The 17,429-nt window shown below is 45.3% G+C and overlaps 1 protein-coding gene across 1 annotated transcript; it reads left to right on the forward strand.

Annotated features, from left to right (window-relative positions):
• Window positions 1-4,304: 4,304 nt before the first annotated feature.
• Window positions 4,305-15,651, forward strand: LOC146272809 (fidgetin-like protein 2). The gene is given in 4 exon segments (XM_084706451.1): window positions 4,305-4,447; window positions 5,553-5,769; window positions 11,574-12,403; window positions 12,406-15,651. Coding segments are annotated over 3 exon segments (1,146 nt in total). The 5' UTR covers window positions 4,305-4,447; window positions 5,553-5,744; the 3' UTR covers window positions 12,697-15,651.
• Window positions 15,652-17,429: the final 1,778 nt, after the last annotated feature.

Genomic DNA, 17,429 nt, shown 5'->3' on the forward strand with positions numbered 1-17,429 from the left:
GTGTAATAACAATGTAATGATAGTGTTATAAGTGTAACAACCTTGTAATAACAACATATTACATGTGTAATTACAGTGTAAAAACGGTAAAAACAACATAATAGTATAATTTGTAAGAAAAACATCCTACCACGTGGTGGCAGTAACTTTTAAAATGCACCAGAGGGCAGCAGAGAGATTGTTGGCATTCAACCATAGCTGAGAGGTGGATCCCATTCACAACCTTTTTATTTTTTAAACACCATTTACTCTTAACTGCTACTAAGACATTAAATTGCGACCACAATACCAGGTAAGATTAAGATTTAATATAGATAGGACTAGGACACCGTCAAGAGGAGCGGGACCTCATCATTTCAATGGACTTGTGCAACTTGCGACTGTCTCTATTGCTGTGCATCTCTCTAAGGTAAGAAGTGTTCTTAATCACCATCTGGCAACGGTCCCTCAAAAACTTCAGCTGGATTCCCAACTCAACCCCATCAAACTCAATGTCCAGGGCTATATTAAGACAGGAACCAGTCTCCGCCCTTAACGTTCGCTCCTTAGAGGAGGCTGAGTAACATCTGGGGTTGATCGAGGTTGACTTTACTGAGGTTCGGAGAAGACCACACCTCCCACCTCGTCTGCGCACCTGATGACCTTAACAGTGTACACACCACATACTCATCAACTAATTCCAACGTGTGACAGGCTGAGCAGTAGCCTTTTATAAATCACATCCATGCAATATCAGCCACTCGTGTCTCTACTTTGGCATCCCCCTCCCCCATCTCCTCCTCTGCTCTCGAGTTCCACCTTTGCTATCCAGGCATCTTGAAGAGGATCGGCTGAGAAAGAAGCCCTCGAGACCCTCGAGCTCATCTGCCACGTTTTGGATCACAATCACCAACTCCATCCATTCATTTGGTCTAAAAGCAAGACTAGAACACACATCCAGTAGTCGGTGTGGTCTTTGAACTTGTGAACATAGCAGAAGCTTGTGGGTGAGGGTTGGTAAAGCACACAGAGTGGGTGAGTGGGTTGGGGGAAGGGGGAGAATGTCCAGTGTTGGCCTCAGGGCATCATGTGGCCCGCACTTCTGAGCGCTCTTGATTACAAACAGCTGGTGGGACTCCACCCCAGTCCATCAGGGAGCGCTAACATCAGCCTGGGTGTGGCTGGCCTGGGTGAGGCTGGCCTGGGTGTGGCTGGCCTGGGTGTGGCTATGGTCAGAGAGTGAAAGGGGACCCTTCAGTCAGACGACACTGGCACTGAACATCAGGACCATGTTTTTAATAGACCTTATTTAATACATACTTATTGTACTGTCAAAGTCTATATCAGTATAGTACAATTTGATGTAGAGAAAAGCCGGCAGGTTATCCATCCTATTCATCCTGTGTTGGAGATCCATCCAGGTGACACATGCTGCTGTCAGTGATGCTGACCAATGACTGCAGCCCAGGAAATGACCGTGACAGCATGTCACTTTCGTCTTTACTTCTAATCAATGAATCAAAACACACAAGTACTCTACACTCTCCTCAGCACTGCTGAAAGGCCTTCGGCCTCCACGTATGAAAGACCTTACCAAAACAACTCTGTACATCCTTCTCTCTGTCTCTCTCTCTCCCTCTTTCTTTCATCCACTAGACTGTTGTCTGCCTTTATCCAGTAAACAGAGGCAGCTCTTGGACCCGGCCCTCCCCTCCATCAATCTCTGTCATAAATCCGTCAGAGCCGGAGAAAGGAAACTGCTGAATACAGATTTGTCAGCAATTAATCTAACCTCCATTACCAGACGCTGGATATGATGTTCTCTACCAGAGAACAATAAGCCACTCAAACGTGAAGCCCCAGGCTGCTCGCTGTGTGTGTTTGATGTGTGTGAATGTGTGCGTGTGTGCGTGTGTACGCTTTAAGAGGTTTGATTAACTCTTTGTTATGGCCAAAAGAAAGAACATTTGAGAATCAAGATGTGCTTCCACCATCGTTGCTTTTTCAGACATGACCGGCCTCTCACTGCCCTTCTCTAGTGGTGTCATTGAAGACCACTGAGATGGTGCTGCTCTGTAACCTTGAATCCTATATCCCCTTATTGACCATCTGTACTTAAGAAGAGAAGCACAATATGAGAACTGAAATATGTTTTTGTTTGTGTGCTTGTAAGGGTATGTGTGATTTAAGCATGAGAGTGCTGACGTTATTTTCCAGACAATACCCTGTTCAACACACTTTTCCTGTTCTGGTTGCATACATTTCCTGTCTCTGTTTTTCAGCATTTAAAAAAACAAAATGTCTGTTTATCTACGTAACTATTAAGATTGTGTTATATGCCTGAGGCAAATTAACACTCTAAAGCACATACTATACAGACCCCATTTTCTTTGTTAGTATATTTTTATATCCACACATACAAGGACACAAACAGTCCTGCTGACCAAATCAATTCTAAGACCGATCCCTGGCTTGCTGTTTCAGATTACCTCAAATAACCCCACCAAGAGACATGTGCTTCAACCTCCCCCTCTCCTCTCTCCCTCTCTCTCTCCCTCTCCTCTCTCCCTCTCTCTCTCCCTCTCCTCTCTCCCTCTCTCTCTCTCTCTCCCCTCTCTCTCTCCCTCTCCTCTCTCCCTCCCTCTCCCCCTCTCTCCTCCCCCTCCTCTATCTCCCTCTCTCTCTCCCTCTCCTCTCTCCCTCTCTCTCTCCCTCTCCTCTCTCCCTCTCTCTCTCCCTCTCCTCTCTCCCTCCCTCTCCCCCTCTCTCCTCCCCCTCCTCTATCTCCCTCTCTCTCTCCCTCTCCTCTCTCCCTCTCTCTCTCCCTCTCCTCTCTCCCTCCCTCTCCCCCTCTCCTCTCTCCCTCTCCCTCTCCTCTCTCCCTCTCTCTCTCCCTCTCTCTCTCCCTCTCCTCTCTCCCTCTCTCTCTCCCTCTCCTCTCTCCCTCCCTCTCCCCCTCTCTCCTCCCCCTCCTCTATCTCCCTCTCCTCTTCCTTTCCGCCCCCAGCAGGCTTGGGGGCGGCCATGTGCAGCAGGCCAGTATTCAGCTGCTGGGGACAGAATTAGAGTGACAAACAGCTGACCCTCTCAGGGGTTCCATCATGTGACCCATCCCACCCAGGGGGTGAGAGAGACCCGGGTTAGGGTTACACCATCTAATATCAGCCAGATCTGAAATGTGTGGATGACGCGCGTGTGCGTGTGTGCGTGTGTGTTTCAACAATGTGTGCACACATATATTTGTATTTGGCAAATGTGGTTTTATGTTACACCTTAAGAGACACGTTGAGGTGAATCCCTCCAGCCATTACATCTGACACAGTGGCCTGTGAGTCAGTGACCAGGCTACAGACCTGGTTGCTTGTGTGTGTCAGATGAGATCTAGGGTCACTATATTTTAGCTCCTAGTCAGTACAACTGTGTGGATTACCTGGGCCGGGAACAAAACTGCTGTTACGGCACATTAGTGATTGTTTAGATCCATTGTGTGGGAGAACAAGCCATCCACAGGGGTTTGGGGCCTGTCAGTGAAGCAGGTCTGACAGAAAGAGCTGAGCTGAGCAGGGGCCATCAGCCCTGCTGCTCTGATAGAGGTCAGACTGTAGAGCACAGCAGAGGCAGAGACAGAGATCTAAAGTCTAGCAGGTAAAGAAGGACGTGTGCGTCGAGGGTAGTGTGAGATGAGCAGAGAGGAGAGTGGCGTGTTTATGACCGTGTAACATGAGTGTGCCCCGCCTATACCACCACTCTAAATACAGAACAACAGCTATCGTGAGAGAGAATGCACTTAACGTATTTTTGGTTTAAAAAAAAAACCTGATGGTTTGGTTCAACGTAAAATGTAAAAATGTTAAATATCCCCTACACTTGTATGCAAGAAAGCCAATGCATGTATGTCTGTTTGTGTTTAGGGTATCAAGGGTCACATTGAGATGGTTGTTTCAACCCTACCCATCCAACAATACTTAGATCAATGTTCTCAATCAATAAGAGTCATTGACAATCACTGAACTTCCCATGTGATCACTGAAGGAGAACAGTCTGCATCTATAAGCTATGTGTGGGGTGTGTGTTTGTTAGTGTGTATGTGCTTGCGCATATGTCTATTCACTTAGGCACATACACTGAAAAGGATGAGTACACATACACACATCAGGGACACAAGCTCCTCTCTGACACTGCATGATTGGTCACTTTTTCCCTCTCTCCTTTCCTGCTGAAATAGTTTTAACAAAAGAGAGAGAGAGAGAGACTGGGGGAGGGGTAGAGAGGTTGGGGGAAGGGATGCATGTGTGCTGCACTGTTGTCACTAGGTGAAAGAGGGAGTGTGAGGGAAGGATCGAGTCCCAGAAGTGGAGAGAAGAGATAGCTGTATGTACACACATGCGCCTGCTCGCCTGGCTCTGTTCTGTGGATTATTGTTCAACCTTTTACATATAAAGTGCTAAGGAAGTATAGGCATGAGCAGGTAAGACTGGTTTTAAGGTCCTCACTCTTGTTTTCACATCCTATTTCAAATCACATAGATTGGTTTTGTCCAGCAATTCCAATAGATTCTCAGCTCCTCCGTTTTGTCCTCTATCTCTTCTCCCCACATTCCTACTCATTTTATCTGTTCCCCTTTCTTTCTCTCTCTCCCTTTCTCGTTTCTCTATCTGTCTCTCTTCTTTTCCTCTCTTGTTTTTCTCTCTCTTCTTGGGTCCCTGGTGTTGTGATATCCTTTCCTCTCTATGGTTTTTGTTGCCAAGGCTTTAATCTCTCTTTTTGTGTTTTTTCAGAAGTAAATAATCTCAACATGTACTATTTTTTTTCTTCTGTGCAATACTGTCTGAAACATACATTTCACAATGTACAAAGTTCTGATTGCCTTTAAGTGTGTGTGTGTGTGTGTGTGTGTTTGCTCAGATGGACGCGTGGGTTGGTGGACAGAATAGAACAATTTTCTGTGTTTTTTGCATTCAGTGGTCAGAGGGCCGAGTGGTTCCCTTTCTGTCAGAGCATTTAATGTGCTGTTAGACCCACACACACACGCACGCACGCACACACACACGCATACAACATATCACAGCTTACAGTTGGCATAACCTGAAGCTGACTCTTTTCAGCTCTGACAATCTTGGATTGCTGATAGATTCATTTATATTTTATGAGAGTTTGAAATTTGAACCATGTAGTTTACATATTAAATAAAAATGCACTTGTACGATACTTTGATAGAAGAAATAACAATAAGTACAAGATTTATTTTGAAGGGGCGCCACAATTGCTCACCGGGTAGAGTGCCTACCCTTAGGACTGAGGCCATAACGCAGGGTTCGAATCCGTCCTGGGTCATTTCCTGCATATTACCCCCCTCCCTGCATATCTCCCTGCTTTCCTTTCTCTCTCCAATTGTCTCTGTCAACATAAATAAGGCCAAAAAATACATGTTTTATGAGTCAGTGAATAATTTATTGACTGAGGGGATTGAATGGGGAGTGAGTGATTAGGTGTGAGTGTTCGATTGATCGAGTAAATGTATGAGTGCATATACTCTCCATTTCCTTGTGTCTAACTCTCCCCCTTCGGTCTAGGTGTTGGTGTTTGAGAGCTGTGGTAAGGACCGACATGAGCCATGGACAGGAGCAGAAGGACAGACAGTAGTAGATGCATCCAGAAAACCATCCGCAGTAGTCCAGGCAGGATCAGCAGAATGCTGAGTCTTCAGCTCCTCTGAGTGGACACGCCGTCCTCTCGTTCTCTTCACTTGGGGCCAGGGAAGCAGAATGCTCAGTCCTGTCACCCCCTACAGTATGTATCAGTGTGTCTGTGTCTGTTTGGGTCTTCAGCTATCAATGTTTTCCATGAACTCTGTCATCGAGCTCTGGCCTGCCATCCTTGACATCTTCCCCCAAGCTGCAGAGATGAGCAGGCAGGGTGAGGTGGAGGCACAGAGATAGGGAGGGACGTAGGGTGAAAGGGGGAGATAAAAAACGAGAGAGGGAGGTAGAAAGAGGTAAGGTAGAGAGGGGTGTGGGACAGAGAGGGGGTGATAGAGAGAGGGGGGGGGGGTAGGGAGAGAGGAGAGTCATGGGTTGAGGGTGGAACAGGAGATATTGGGGAGGGGATAATGTCTTTAACAGCTGAGTCTTCTCATTGAGGAATTTCAAGTTAACAACAACACCCTTTTCTTCAAAAATGTCCAGTGTTCCTCTTTTGATGGCTGTAGTCAATACATTTTAATGCTTTTTTCCAAAGCACGTTCAGTGTATATTTGCAAGGGAGTCGACTGATACTGTTATATTTGTTGATACTAATAAGGCTATTGATTTTGGGAAGGCTTACCATGGTAAGAAGAAATGGAATAGAGCATCAGGAAATGACCTCCTCTGGGCTCTTATGTCCGTGTTGAACAGGTCGTTCAGAGTACTAGTAAGTTGCGGTTTAGAATGTTCTATTGGGTTCTTCTGAAGAGGAGGAGAGAGTTCTGAAAGCACACATGAGCTTTGTTTCTTGTCTGAGGTGAATTTGCTTTGCGGGCGTTTGTCACATTCCTACCTAGAGAAAACTTACATGTCCACGTTAGATTTTTTTTTTACTATATAGAAATCTGTTCTTGCATCCACACACACACACACATATACACACACACACACACTTACTAGCAAACAGTGAAACACACACACACTAGGGCAGTCATAATTAGGAGTGTGTGATATAAACGCCGTAGTAAATAGCTTTTGTGGACCACCAATTGCTGACCGTGGGGAAGCGTTGATGTGAATGAGAGGCCGATCGTTAGTAACAGGGTGTCAACGAGCACTAATGAGGATGGGGAGGTGGGACTCACACTCACTCCCTCTTCCCCAGAACACAAACATACACACACAGCAGCAAACCATCACGTTCATGACAGCTCGTTAAGTAAATTGTTGTCCAGTTCAGTGGCGGTCCTCATTAGGAGGTAAAGGCTTCGAGCTGTGTTGTGGTGTGAGGAGAAGGGCTTCCCCAGGTAACTCCCAACGCTGTGTAAACATGGAAGCAGAGAGGACGGGGAGGGGAGGCAGATGGACTGGAACAGGAGGAGGGACTGGTCAGCTGCAGTCTGATATATGAGTGGACACAATAAGCACAGAGCCCTGCTCCAACTCTGCCATAATGTGTGTGTGTGTGTGTGTGTGAGAGAGAGAGACACACACACGTACGCACACACAGGCAGGGAGAGTAGTTATGGGGGAGGGGAGGTCTGACCACACACAAGCATGGACACACACTGCAGTCTTAACTACCAGCCAGAGAGAGGGAGGGGCACAGGAGGGGAACAGACATTTTTTTTTCAGAAAAAAAAAAAATTTAAGGAAAAGAGAGAACTAACAAAACAACAGAGTAGAGGCATACTTGCATTAATGCATTGTTGAGTTCGGAATCAGCTACATTTCTCTAAGGGATTTGCATGTAAAAGGTTTGATAGGAAAGCTCTGAGAAACTGAGATATTCCGTTTGACTGGTTTGCCTATTTCTTGGTACACAATGCCAAAATTCCATGTAAGGTGTAAGGTGTATGTCCTGACATCAGCCAGTGTGCAAGATGATTTTATTTGTAGAGTAGACCTCCCTGAGGCCATGGCTGGAGGGCTGAAAGAAGGAAGGCAAGCGAGGAGATCAGGTTTTCTCAGTGACAAGCCACTCCTCTTTCGAATAAGCTTGTCAGGCTAGTTGAGTGTAAAAGCTGTGTGCATGATCTAAAATCGAATTGTGGTGTAAGTTGATGAGGAAGAAAAAAAGTGCCTATTTGTGTTTTTTCTTTATCCATAAAGCTCTGGTGTAATCCTGTGAGTCATGTGACAGTGATGCGGGTGGCCTGTCCTTGCGGATGTCCCTGTTTATTAATGTCCCATTGGCCAGCTGATGTGTTCCATATTGATCTGGCCAATGGCCTAAATGAATGATAACGAATACAAATCACCCAATAACGTGTGAGCTCCTGATAGTGTGCTTAACCAGGAGCCAGAAGCCTCTGAGTGCCTATCTTAGTTTGTGTCTAAGCGTATGGGGAGGTCAGTCGCTGTGTACATAGATTTCAGGTTGGATTCTTCACATTCCAGAGGTCTGACTCATCCTCATGATGAGCAAGATTCTGTCTCTAGCTGGTCTGTGTGCCCCCTTGCACACATCAAAAACATAACTGTTCTACACAGTAGAATTATAATGACTTTATTGTGTTCATTGTTTGTGTCCACGACAGAGATAACAAAAAAATAGTGTGTGACTTGAGTAATTGAAGTGAATCAGTTCACCCTAAGGGTGTGTTTATTTCAATCTATCCAGCTACCTCTGATCTCCAACCCTTCCCCCATCTGCAGTCCACATCTAATTAACCCTAAATGACTCACACTGACCACGCAGCACCACAAGACTCACTGGCTCCCAGCTTAACAGTTTCCAGCCACACATCCCTAGCTCAATCATATCATGAGCACATTATTTCGTGATTGATGCTGGTGCTGTTCACTGAACGTTAGATGAATCTTCTGACTGGATAAGGATGCAGGAAGATAAAGAGACAGAGAGGAGGGCAAGAGATCCTGCTCCTGCTCACTGCTGAGCTTTGGAATGAAGGTCCAGGAGAACAATGCTCTCTCACAGGCTCTCAAGACTGGGGGTTTGGACTGTGGAGCTGGACATAGTGGAAGGTGATGAAAGCTGGTGCACACAGGCACCACACACACACACACAGGCCATCTCATGATTTAATTAATCAAGCTCTTGGTGACCAGCTCCATGTTTCTAAATCAGACATTTAAACATGCAGGCACGCGCACACACACACACACACACACACACACACACACACACACACACACACACACACACACACACACCAGTGTTCCCAGGAGGCAAGTTGGCTCCATGTGAGAGCCTTTGTCCCTGAAGCTTGAAAACAAAGCTGGGGTGTAGAGTTAGTGCAGTGCTTGGCACAGGGCCCCAGGTCCTAGGGGAACAGAGATGAGGAGAGAGGGTGCAGTTGTGGGCCCGTTGGGGCTGTAACTTCAGCTCACTTCCTGCTCGTCTCACATTTCAGTGGCCTCTGCTGGCCCCTGTTGGCACCTTTCATTACATGTGCTAAACATTTCAGATGTGTAGCGCGAGTCATCAGTAACTTGTGGGGGTTTTATGCAAAATCTACTGAGTTAGGTTGAATGAGGACTCAGATCTATCAGAGATAGTCAAGGCTAGGGGGCGGGAAGAAAAGTCTGTCTTCTAAAAAGAAAGAGAACTACAAAGAGAGAGTCCTGCACCAGCATTCTGTCTGTCCAACAGTCCTGGTCTGTCCACGGACAACAGCAACATTCATGTTGTAAATGAGACGTCAATTGTGTCTTATCATGTCTTGTGCAACCCATGGGTTGTTTGTAATTATACTATGAGCCCTTCAATTATTTCCTCAACAGAACATGCATAGTTGAATGTTGGATTTTGATCCATGAAATTATATCTTACTCTGTCTTGGTGCCTTGTGTTTTTGTTCCATATAGCAAAACTCATCTTAGCTTTGCTTATAGACATGATGTTTAGGACATCATCTTCTGTGTCCGGGAGTAAGCCCGCGGATCAGAGCTCTGTCTGAGCCTTTCCACTGGGCGAGCAGACTACATTAAGGTTAGGGGCGTTTTGGGATCATCCTTATTCTTGTACCATAAACATTCATCCACGCTGGCATTTTCTTTCAACAGCTCTGATTTGCCATTGGAAAACCAACAGGGTTAATGCTTTGAGCATTGTTTGACCCAGGAAGTGCATGTAGTGAGACCTGGCAGACACTAGGACCCTGGGAGAGAAAAGTCTCTCATACCTAACCGCATGTTCGATTCATCTTAGAGTTCAACTCTTAGTTAGCTCGAGTTTCAGAATGAGAATGGAAGTGCAGCTCCCATGGTGGACTGCACAGAGTGCTGGTCATTCCTCTGCCTTTTTATTATCACTAGTATATCCCTCCCCCACACACACACAAGTAATCTTTCTGTCTTTTAATCCATCATTAGTCTGGTTTGGGTGGTCTGGTCTTCAGTGTGCTAACAGCCTCCTCCAATCGTTGGCTGATTCCTCTCGTCATGCAGACTCCTGTGCTTAGTTTGCTAGTATGGATTATGTTACAATGCGGACAGTAGATCTACAGTGTACTGTACAGTTCAGTTTGTCTGGAGTAGATGACCAAGTGCTTTCTTCTGAGGAGGTGACAAAGAGAGGAGTTTAAGGAAGATAAGGTGATAGACGGGCCTGCACTCTGGGCGAGCATGATGAGTGAGTATCAGTCAGGGGTAGCTGTGTGTGTTTGTGTGTGTCATTTGAAGGGAAGTGCTGCTGTGTATTGTTAGTGTACACTGGTGGCAGTGTCTATGGTCAAAAGGCAGTTTGTGTCTCTGCTCAAAATGAAAAATATAAGGTCAAAGCCTTGAACTGCCCATTCACCCTTTGTTTGACTCACGTCCAGGCCAGCTGGCAAAGGGGGGTCTAACGGAGAATAGACTGTGGGTGTGTGGCTTTATGTGTGTGTGCATGCACGTGCACTCCTGGGTGTTTGGTGGTGATGGGAATGCAATGTTTGAGCAAGGCTTTATCAACTCTGTGCCAGAAGTGTAGTATTTGTTCTTGCGCTGGGGAAGAGGACAGTCCCATGACTGACAAGAATTCCCTAGAGCACAAGGAGGGGGGGCGGGGTTCTACTCAGATACAGTAGGTGAGACAAATGCATGTGCGTGTCTCCCTCTCTCTATTTAGCCCTTGTTAAAGAGGTCAGGGCAGTTTAATAATACTCTGCAATGTTTGGAATTGTCAAGCTAATGCCCAGTCAAAGACTGCAGCAGCCAATCAAATCGTATTGAAACCCAACAGCCCAGGGATTACAATATGTGTTTGAGTAAATGTAGGCTACCACTTCCACAGTCAACCTTGATCATGTGACAGTAACCCATTTTCATAGTCATATGTGTTGTTTAGTCAATGAACGTGGTGGTAGTGGTCAGTGAGTGCTCTGGTCAGTCTCTTTCTCTCTCAGTGGTGTAATGAAAAGCCACTCTGTTCATTTTTTACCCCAAACTACCCACCCCCTCTCTTTCCCCCTGCCTCCTCTCCATCTCTCTCCTTCCCCCCCCTGTGTCTAGCAGACCCCTGAGGTTTGTCTGAATTAGATCACACGCTCTGTGGGGGTGGGGAGGAGGTTTCAGTGGTGAGAGGAGTTGAGGGGGTGGTCTCAAACAGGGCCCTGCACAGAGGGGACAACAATGGCCCCAGTGAGTGAGAGAGAGAAGTGGAGTAGCAGAGGGGAGGGAGGTCTGACAGGGGCTTAAACCTGTGGGGACCGCAGCTGGAGGCTGTTTTCATGGCACCACATGAAGGCCCAGAGTCACAGGTCTCTCTGCACGGATAACAGGTCCATATAGAGAAGCGTGTGAGGCCCTATTGTCTGACAGGCAGAGCTGTGATTATGAATAAATGTAAGGTGGTTAGGGTGACATGGGGGCGGGGGGGGCTGCTAGACCAGCTAGATCTTACCAGGTGACACTAGATTTACGGGGTAACACTTGTCTTCCTCTCTCTTTCCATCCCCTCTCCAGGTCTGTTGAAGATGCACTGGTCTCCGGAGCACGCTGCTGCCCTGTCCCAATGGCCTGAGCAGCACCTTGACGTTTCTTCCACTACATCGCCACCCTCTGCCCTCAAACACGACCCCTATGGCCCTGGCCGCCGCGGCTACGCCCCCTCAGGCTACCCCTGGGCCAGTGACGACATCTCAGCCCTCACTGCTTCCTCCCTGCTCAAACGCTATGCCGAGAAATATTCAGGACTGGAGCTACCCTATGAGCGGCCTGCCACCGGGGCCTACTCAGAGCCTGGGACTTTCCTAAAAAGTGAGTCTGAACCTTGGGCCTTGAGCCAAGGCATGGAGTGTTACCCTGGCCTGGAGGCTCTGGCAGCGGGGGCCAAAGTGGGCACAGGCCCAGGTGGTGTGACAGTGGTGACCTCTGACCCTGGCTACAGCGGAGTGGGCTCCTGCAGCGCCCCTCCCTCTCAGGACTATCCCCCTGCCTACAACAGCACCTATCTTTCCTCAGGATACTGCCCTCAGCCCAGTCCAGCACTTCCTCCGGCACCCCTTCACTCCCTGCAGTCCAGCTACAACCCCACCAGCCCTGTCTACAACTACCCTCCAGGATGCTACCCTCACCCCCAGACCAGCCTGGCCTCAGGCTACAGCCACCCCAGTGCCTCGTATCTGCCATCTGGGCTGAGTGCTCCGACACCCCTAGCCCCCAGGCCCACGGTGGTGGGGGGCAGCTACGGCTACGCCTCTCATAGCCTGGGCTCTACCGGCTCCGATTCCGGGGGGGCTCTGAAACGCAAGGCTTTTGATATGGCAGAGGAGGAGGAAGAAGAGGGGAGAGAGGGGAGGTCGTGCGCTACAGGAAGTATGGCAACGACCAAGGAAACGGGCCCCCAAAGAGCCACGGCAATGGCCATAGCAATGGCTATGACCTAAGTGTGTCAGACAGCCAGGCCTACAAGCCAGGCAAGCCGCTGGTGTCGCCTCCATATGGCGGGGCAGGGGAGTACAGCCCCCCCCCCGGGCCGGTGGGGGAGGGTGCAGCAGGGGACCGGGGTTTCCCTCAGCAGCAGAGGCTGTCCATGAAGATGCCTGCTTTACGTGCGCGGTCGGAAGACGCTACTGGAGGTCGTTAACGGTAACACCTGAGACAAGCAACAGAGGGAGTCACGCTGCTGTCCTGGGTGGCTACTGTGATGGAGCATCAGTACAACCAAGCAGAACAAGAAAAGAGCAGAATCTTTACAATGAGGATTCATTTGATACAACAAAGCATAAGAACAACTAAGATTATTCATCTTCATCAGTCTTCAGCATTCAGATTTCTTTAAAAAGTCTACAGGAAGTTGTCCTGTCATGTTAGTGTTAGGGTATAAGGGTTTAGTTAAGAGCATTGTCCTAAACCTGTCAGTCAGAATGCGCTGACTGGCTCTCTCAGGATCCTATTTATTCCCCATCCGCTTTATGGACAGTGGCATTGCAATGTTGTAGCTTTACAAATGTTAGACGCTCTCTCTTGGTGTGAGTGGCTTTGATATGGGCTCTTAACTGCAATATTGAATATCACACACTATGATCATTATATTTACCCATACCAAAATGCAAAGTAGACAATTTATTTGGTGTGCTTTATCATGCTACTTCAGCACAATCACTGACAGCTCTTTTACAAATTGAGACGCTTCGACATGAATGTCCCCCTTCCCCTTACTTTACCTCTTTATGATCATCTGTAGACTCTCTTTATTTTTTCTCAGGTCTGTTTGATGCGCTCTCTTTCATTTTCTCCATACCTACCTCATTCAGTTTTCCAAGGCAGCAATCTACATAGAGACCTTTTCACAATATTCACATCTAAGAGAATTGGAGGTTGAGAACAAAGATTTGGAGGTAAAAATGTGTGTGTGGTTGTTAATTTTAACATGCAGTTTAGTTCTGATGTACTGTTGAATAGCAGAACACTTACTTAACTACTCTTAAATCTTTCAATCAAACTGCCAGTATTTTTCATTTTACATATTTTTTTGTCTTTTATGCTTCTCAGAAGAATTATATGTAGTCGTTATTGAATACTCAGGAAAAATATTGTTACCTCAGAATTTAAAAAAAGAATGTATGTATTACCTTTGGGTGTTTAGGGAGCTTTATTGAGAATGAGATGGAGTCAAGGCTTTGAATAATTTGAAAACTTGCTGCACTCGTCAGGGAAAACAGAAGGGCTGTCAACATTAACATGTGTGCTCTCACACACATATGCATTTATACATACAGTATATGTACATGTGCAGTACAGGACATGCATGCAATCAGAAAGACATCTGCACCTATGAGACAATGACTATTCACACTTAGGCATAGTTTCTCTCCCTCGCACTCTCTATCACACGAAAATATATATTGTTATCAGCTTTAAAAAGTACAAGGCACTGACAAAAATATCCTCTCAGTCCTGTACAAAGGTGAATAGATACACACATGCACACACACATATACACACACATATACACAAACATATACACAGGCACATATACAGCGTTATAAATCTAAAAGAAAATAGTAAAACACTTCCTTCAAGCTCTGATTCAGGAAGTTTGATCGTTAACAAGGCCTGAAATGATGAATGTAAATCAGATATTTTTTAAAAGGATAATACATGCCATAATGTACATCAATGTTGTTTTTAGATGTATGAAACATATGTTCTTTGTGTATAGATTTTATTTCTCTCATAGGTTTTGGTGGAGTAATAACTTTCAGTAAGTGTTATGTAGTTAGCAAAAGAAAAAAACACTTTTGATGGACAAACTTACAAACTATAAAGCTTTTCTTGTCAAAATATGCATATAAATATCCTTATCAATATAAGTTAATATCATTGAAAGTAGTTATTATCTGATAGGAAAAATGATCTTAATTAGTAGTTCCTTTGCTAGACCCAGTTGTTAACTTTTCCACCTTCCCCTAGTATTCATTGTCATATCCATATGTGCTCCTCTGATCAGACTCCTATTGTCAGCACATATTTTAATATTACATAGACCCATTATACCCAGAGACTATACAGTCCTTCACGGTCATTTTGGACCTGTAGATCTTCACGATGGAGCTATGGAAAATACTAAATCACTAGCAGAGTTCTATATTTCTCTGACACAAATAAGTATTCACTCAGTAAATATAAACATTATTCTTTTACTTCAGGGCCATTATGTGACTTCCTCCTATCACTTAATACTTGTGTATGAGGCGTGCCATATATTTTCTGAGCGCCATAATACCATAAATGCCACTAATTGTGAGTAAGTTGATTCGAATTGAATTAACTCTAGAAACATCTGTGCATATATACAATATATGAAAGAAAACAAGTCATTGCTGTGTATTTTACTGTGGAGATACATGTATTACATTATTGTGAGTCTTCTGCCATAGGATATTCTGTAAGTTTTAAAACCTGTAGGTTTTGCAGCTACAGTCAATTAGAGAATCAGATACTAAGACTATAAGAACAGTGTTCCTATCTAAAACCTGATGTAGTTCATTTGTTCATCAGCACTGAATGATACAGAATTTAAATAGTATTTGAGGCTACTGGTAAATGAGACCATACCTTCAGGTTTAGACATGTTGCTTAACTTGCAGAACCTTTAACCTTACTGACAAAGGGGTGTATGATAAGGCACAGGTCAAACTGGAAAAGTATGGTAAAACAATGCAAGTTTAGTCCAAGAACATGGACTGGTGTGTCATAAGCGCTTAGCCTGCTACCACTATATGCTCTTCTACTCCCATCACATTGAATGTATTCTCTATTGGACAAGATTAACAACTGTAATTGTTTGGGTTTCTGCAGCAGACAAGTTTGTCCAACAAAAGTGGAGTGTTAAACCTCTCTTTGATACAGTAGTTCCTTTGTTGTAGTTTTTTGAACATTCTCTGTAACCCTTTCTACCTCATTTTGAAGACGTTGTAGGTGTCCTTTCACATGTCTGTCAAGAAGAAATGATGTTTATTCTTGAACTGTTAGTCTACCTCAGAAAGACTATTTTGACAGAAGATTGTTTCATGGAAATGAAGATATGCCAAAGTTGTTTGTCTTGTCTCATTGTATCCTTATTTTTCCTCTGTAGTCTTTTACACTTCAGTCTAGCCAAGACACTCTGGCCTACGTACTTCAAACATTATTTATATATTTAAAAAAAAGAATCTGTTTCAAAACTGAGACAATTGTCCTGGATGATGCTAGATATCTTAAATTAAATGTAATAACATTGCAAATTATTTACCTAGACAGTGTTTGGGGGGGCGGGTGATGTGAGACACACGTGAGTGACAGAGACGGGGGGAGAGCAGGGAAAGGAAATGCTGCTGAACAAATATGCTGCGTTTTTTTCAAATAGCGTATGAAAAACTAAAAAGAGTTACGGAACACAATATGTGGTGGCCGGAGTTGATTATGTGGCGCACCGACACAAATTAGTCTATGTGTGAGAAACACTGTTAGATTTTGGCTCAAGACTGAGTGTATCCCTTATGTCTAATGAGAGTGAGGCTAGGCAACTCCCAACTAGTTAGACACATGAAAGTGTCACTTCTCTTCAGTGACAGCTCATAATGCTACAGTACAGGAAGCTCAGCAGAAGTTAGGTTGAGATTCTCCATTTTATTAAATACATCAACATTTAACCACTTATTGATATTGTGCCAGAGGACAGTCATGTGGATGTCAGTAGTGTGTCTTGTCTACATAATACAACAGAAAACAACAGGTAAGTCCTAATTACTCTCCTGACACTTGAATTCACATTTTTTATACAGAGAGGGGTGGAACTCGAATGACTAGTGCCTCAAGGCATTACAATATCGCACAAAAAAGCACCATGCATTCCATATAAAAAAATGTTGGGGGGTCAATCTACAGTCATCTTAGGATCACAAAAACTGATGTGGGTGCAAGGCCGTAGCCACGGAGTCAACAGGGGGGGGACGAATTCAATTTTTTATGTAATTTTGGACATTGTCTTTTTTTATCAATGTGTCCCCCCAATATATATCATGATTACGGCCTTGTGTGGGTGTGTATGTTGGCAAGTGTACATGTTCCCCAACAGTTAACCATGTAGAACTTCAGGTCAAAGTTACTGAAGATGGCCCATCTATTTGTCTTTTTAGGCTGTACTCTGTCTGGGCCTGAGCTAACAGAGATCACTGTCTACTCTGGCCAGTCTGTTCTCCTACCCTGCTCCTGTTCTGACCTCCAGGACAAGCCTGGCTATGTCAGATGGACTGTGGAATCAACTCCCATGAAAGAAATCCTAGGGATTAGGAGGTCTAGTGTGAACGATGAGTACAAGGACAGAATGGTTACGTTTAACAGTGCTGACACTCCAGGGAACCTATCCCTCCTTGTTTCACAGCTCACTGAAGAAGACAGCGCTCTCTACATCTGCAAGATCAATGGCTCGCTTTACCGACACATCAGAGTTCATGTGAAAGGTTTGACGGCTCCAGTGTACTGTACTCTTGTCTGCTTTGGCCTTGATTAACGAAGAAGCTTTCTTTAACATACGCACTTCAAATAGGATTAAAAATAACATTAGGGTTTGGTTAAAATGGTCATGTCAAGAAACCTTAAAGCAGCTGGGAGGCAGCTCAACAAAGGTTACAGGAAGTATGATGAGATGATATTTAACAAGGGTCCTGTGTTTCTGTAGGGTGTTCACTGTCAGGTGCAGGTCAGTTGGAGCTCAGGGCTGCGTCTGGCCAGGCTGTCCTCCTGCCCTGCTCTTGTTCTGATCCTCAGGCCACACCCAGCAGGCTCACCTGGACTGTGGGCAGTCGACTAGGTGTGATAGAGATGTGGTCTACC

Source organism: Hypomesus nipponensis, chromosome 9, assembly GCF_054491055.1.
Source record: "Hypomesus nipponensis isolate SF chromosome 9, ASM5449105v1, whole genome shotgun sequence".
Classification (NCBI taxonomy): Eukaryota; Metazoa; Chordata; class Actinopteri; order Osmeriformes; family Osmeridae; genus Hypomesus; species Hypomesus nipponensis.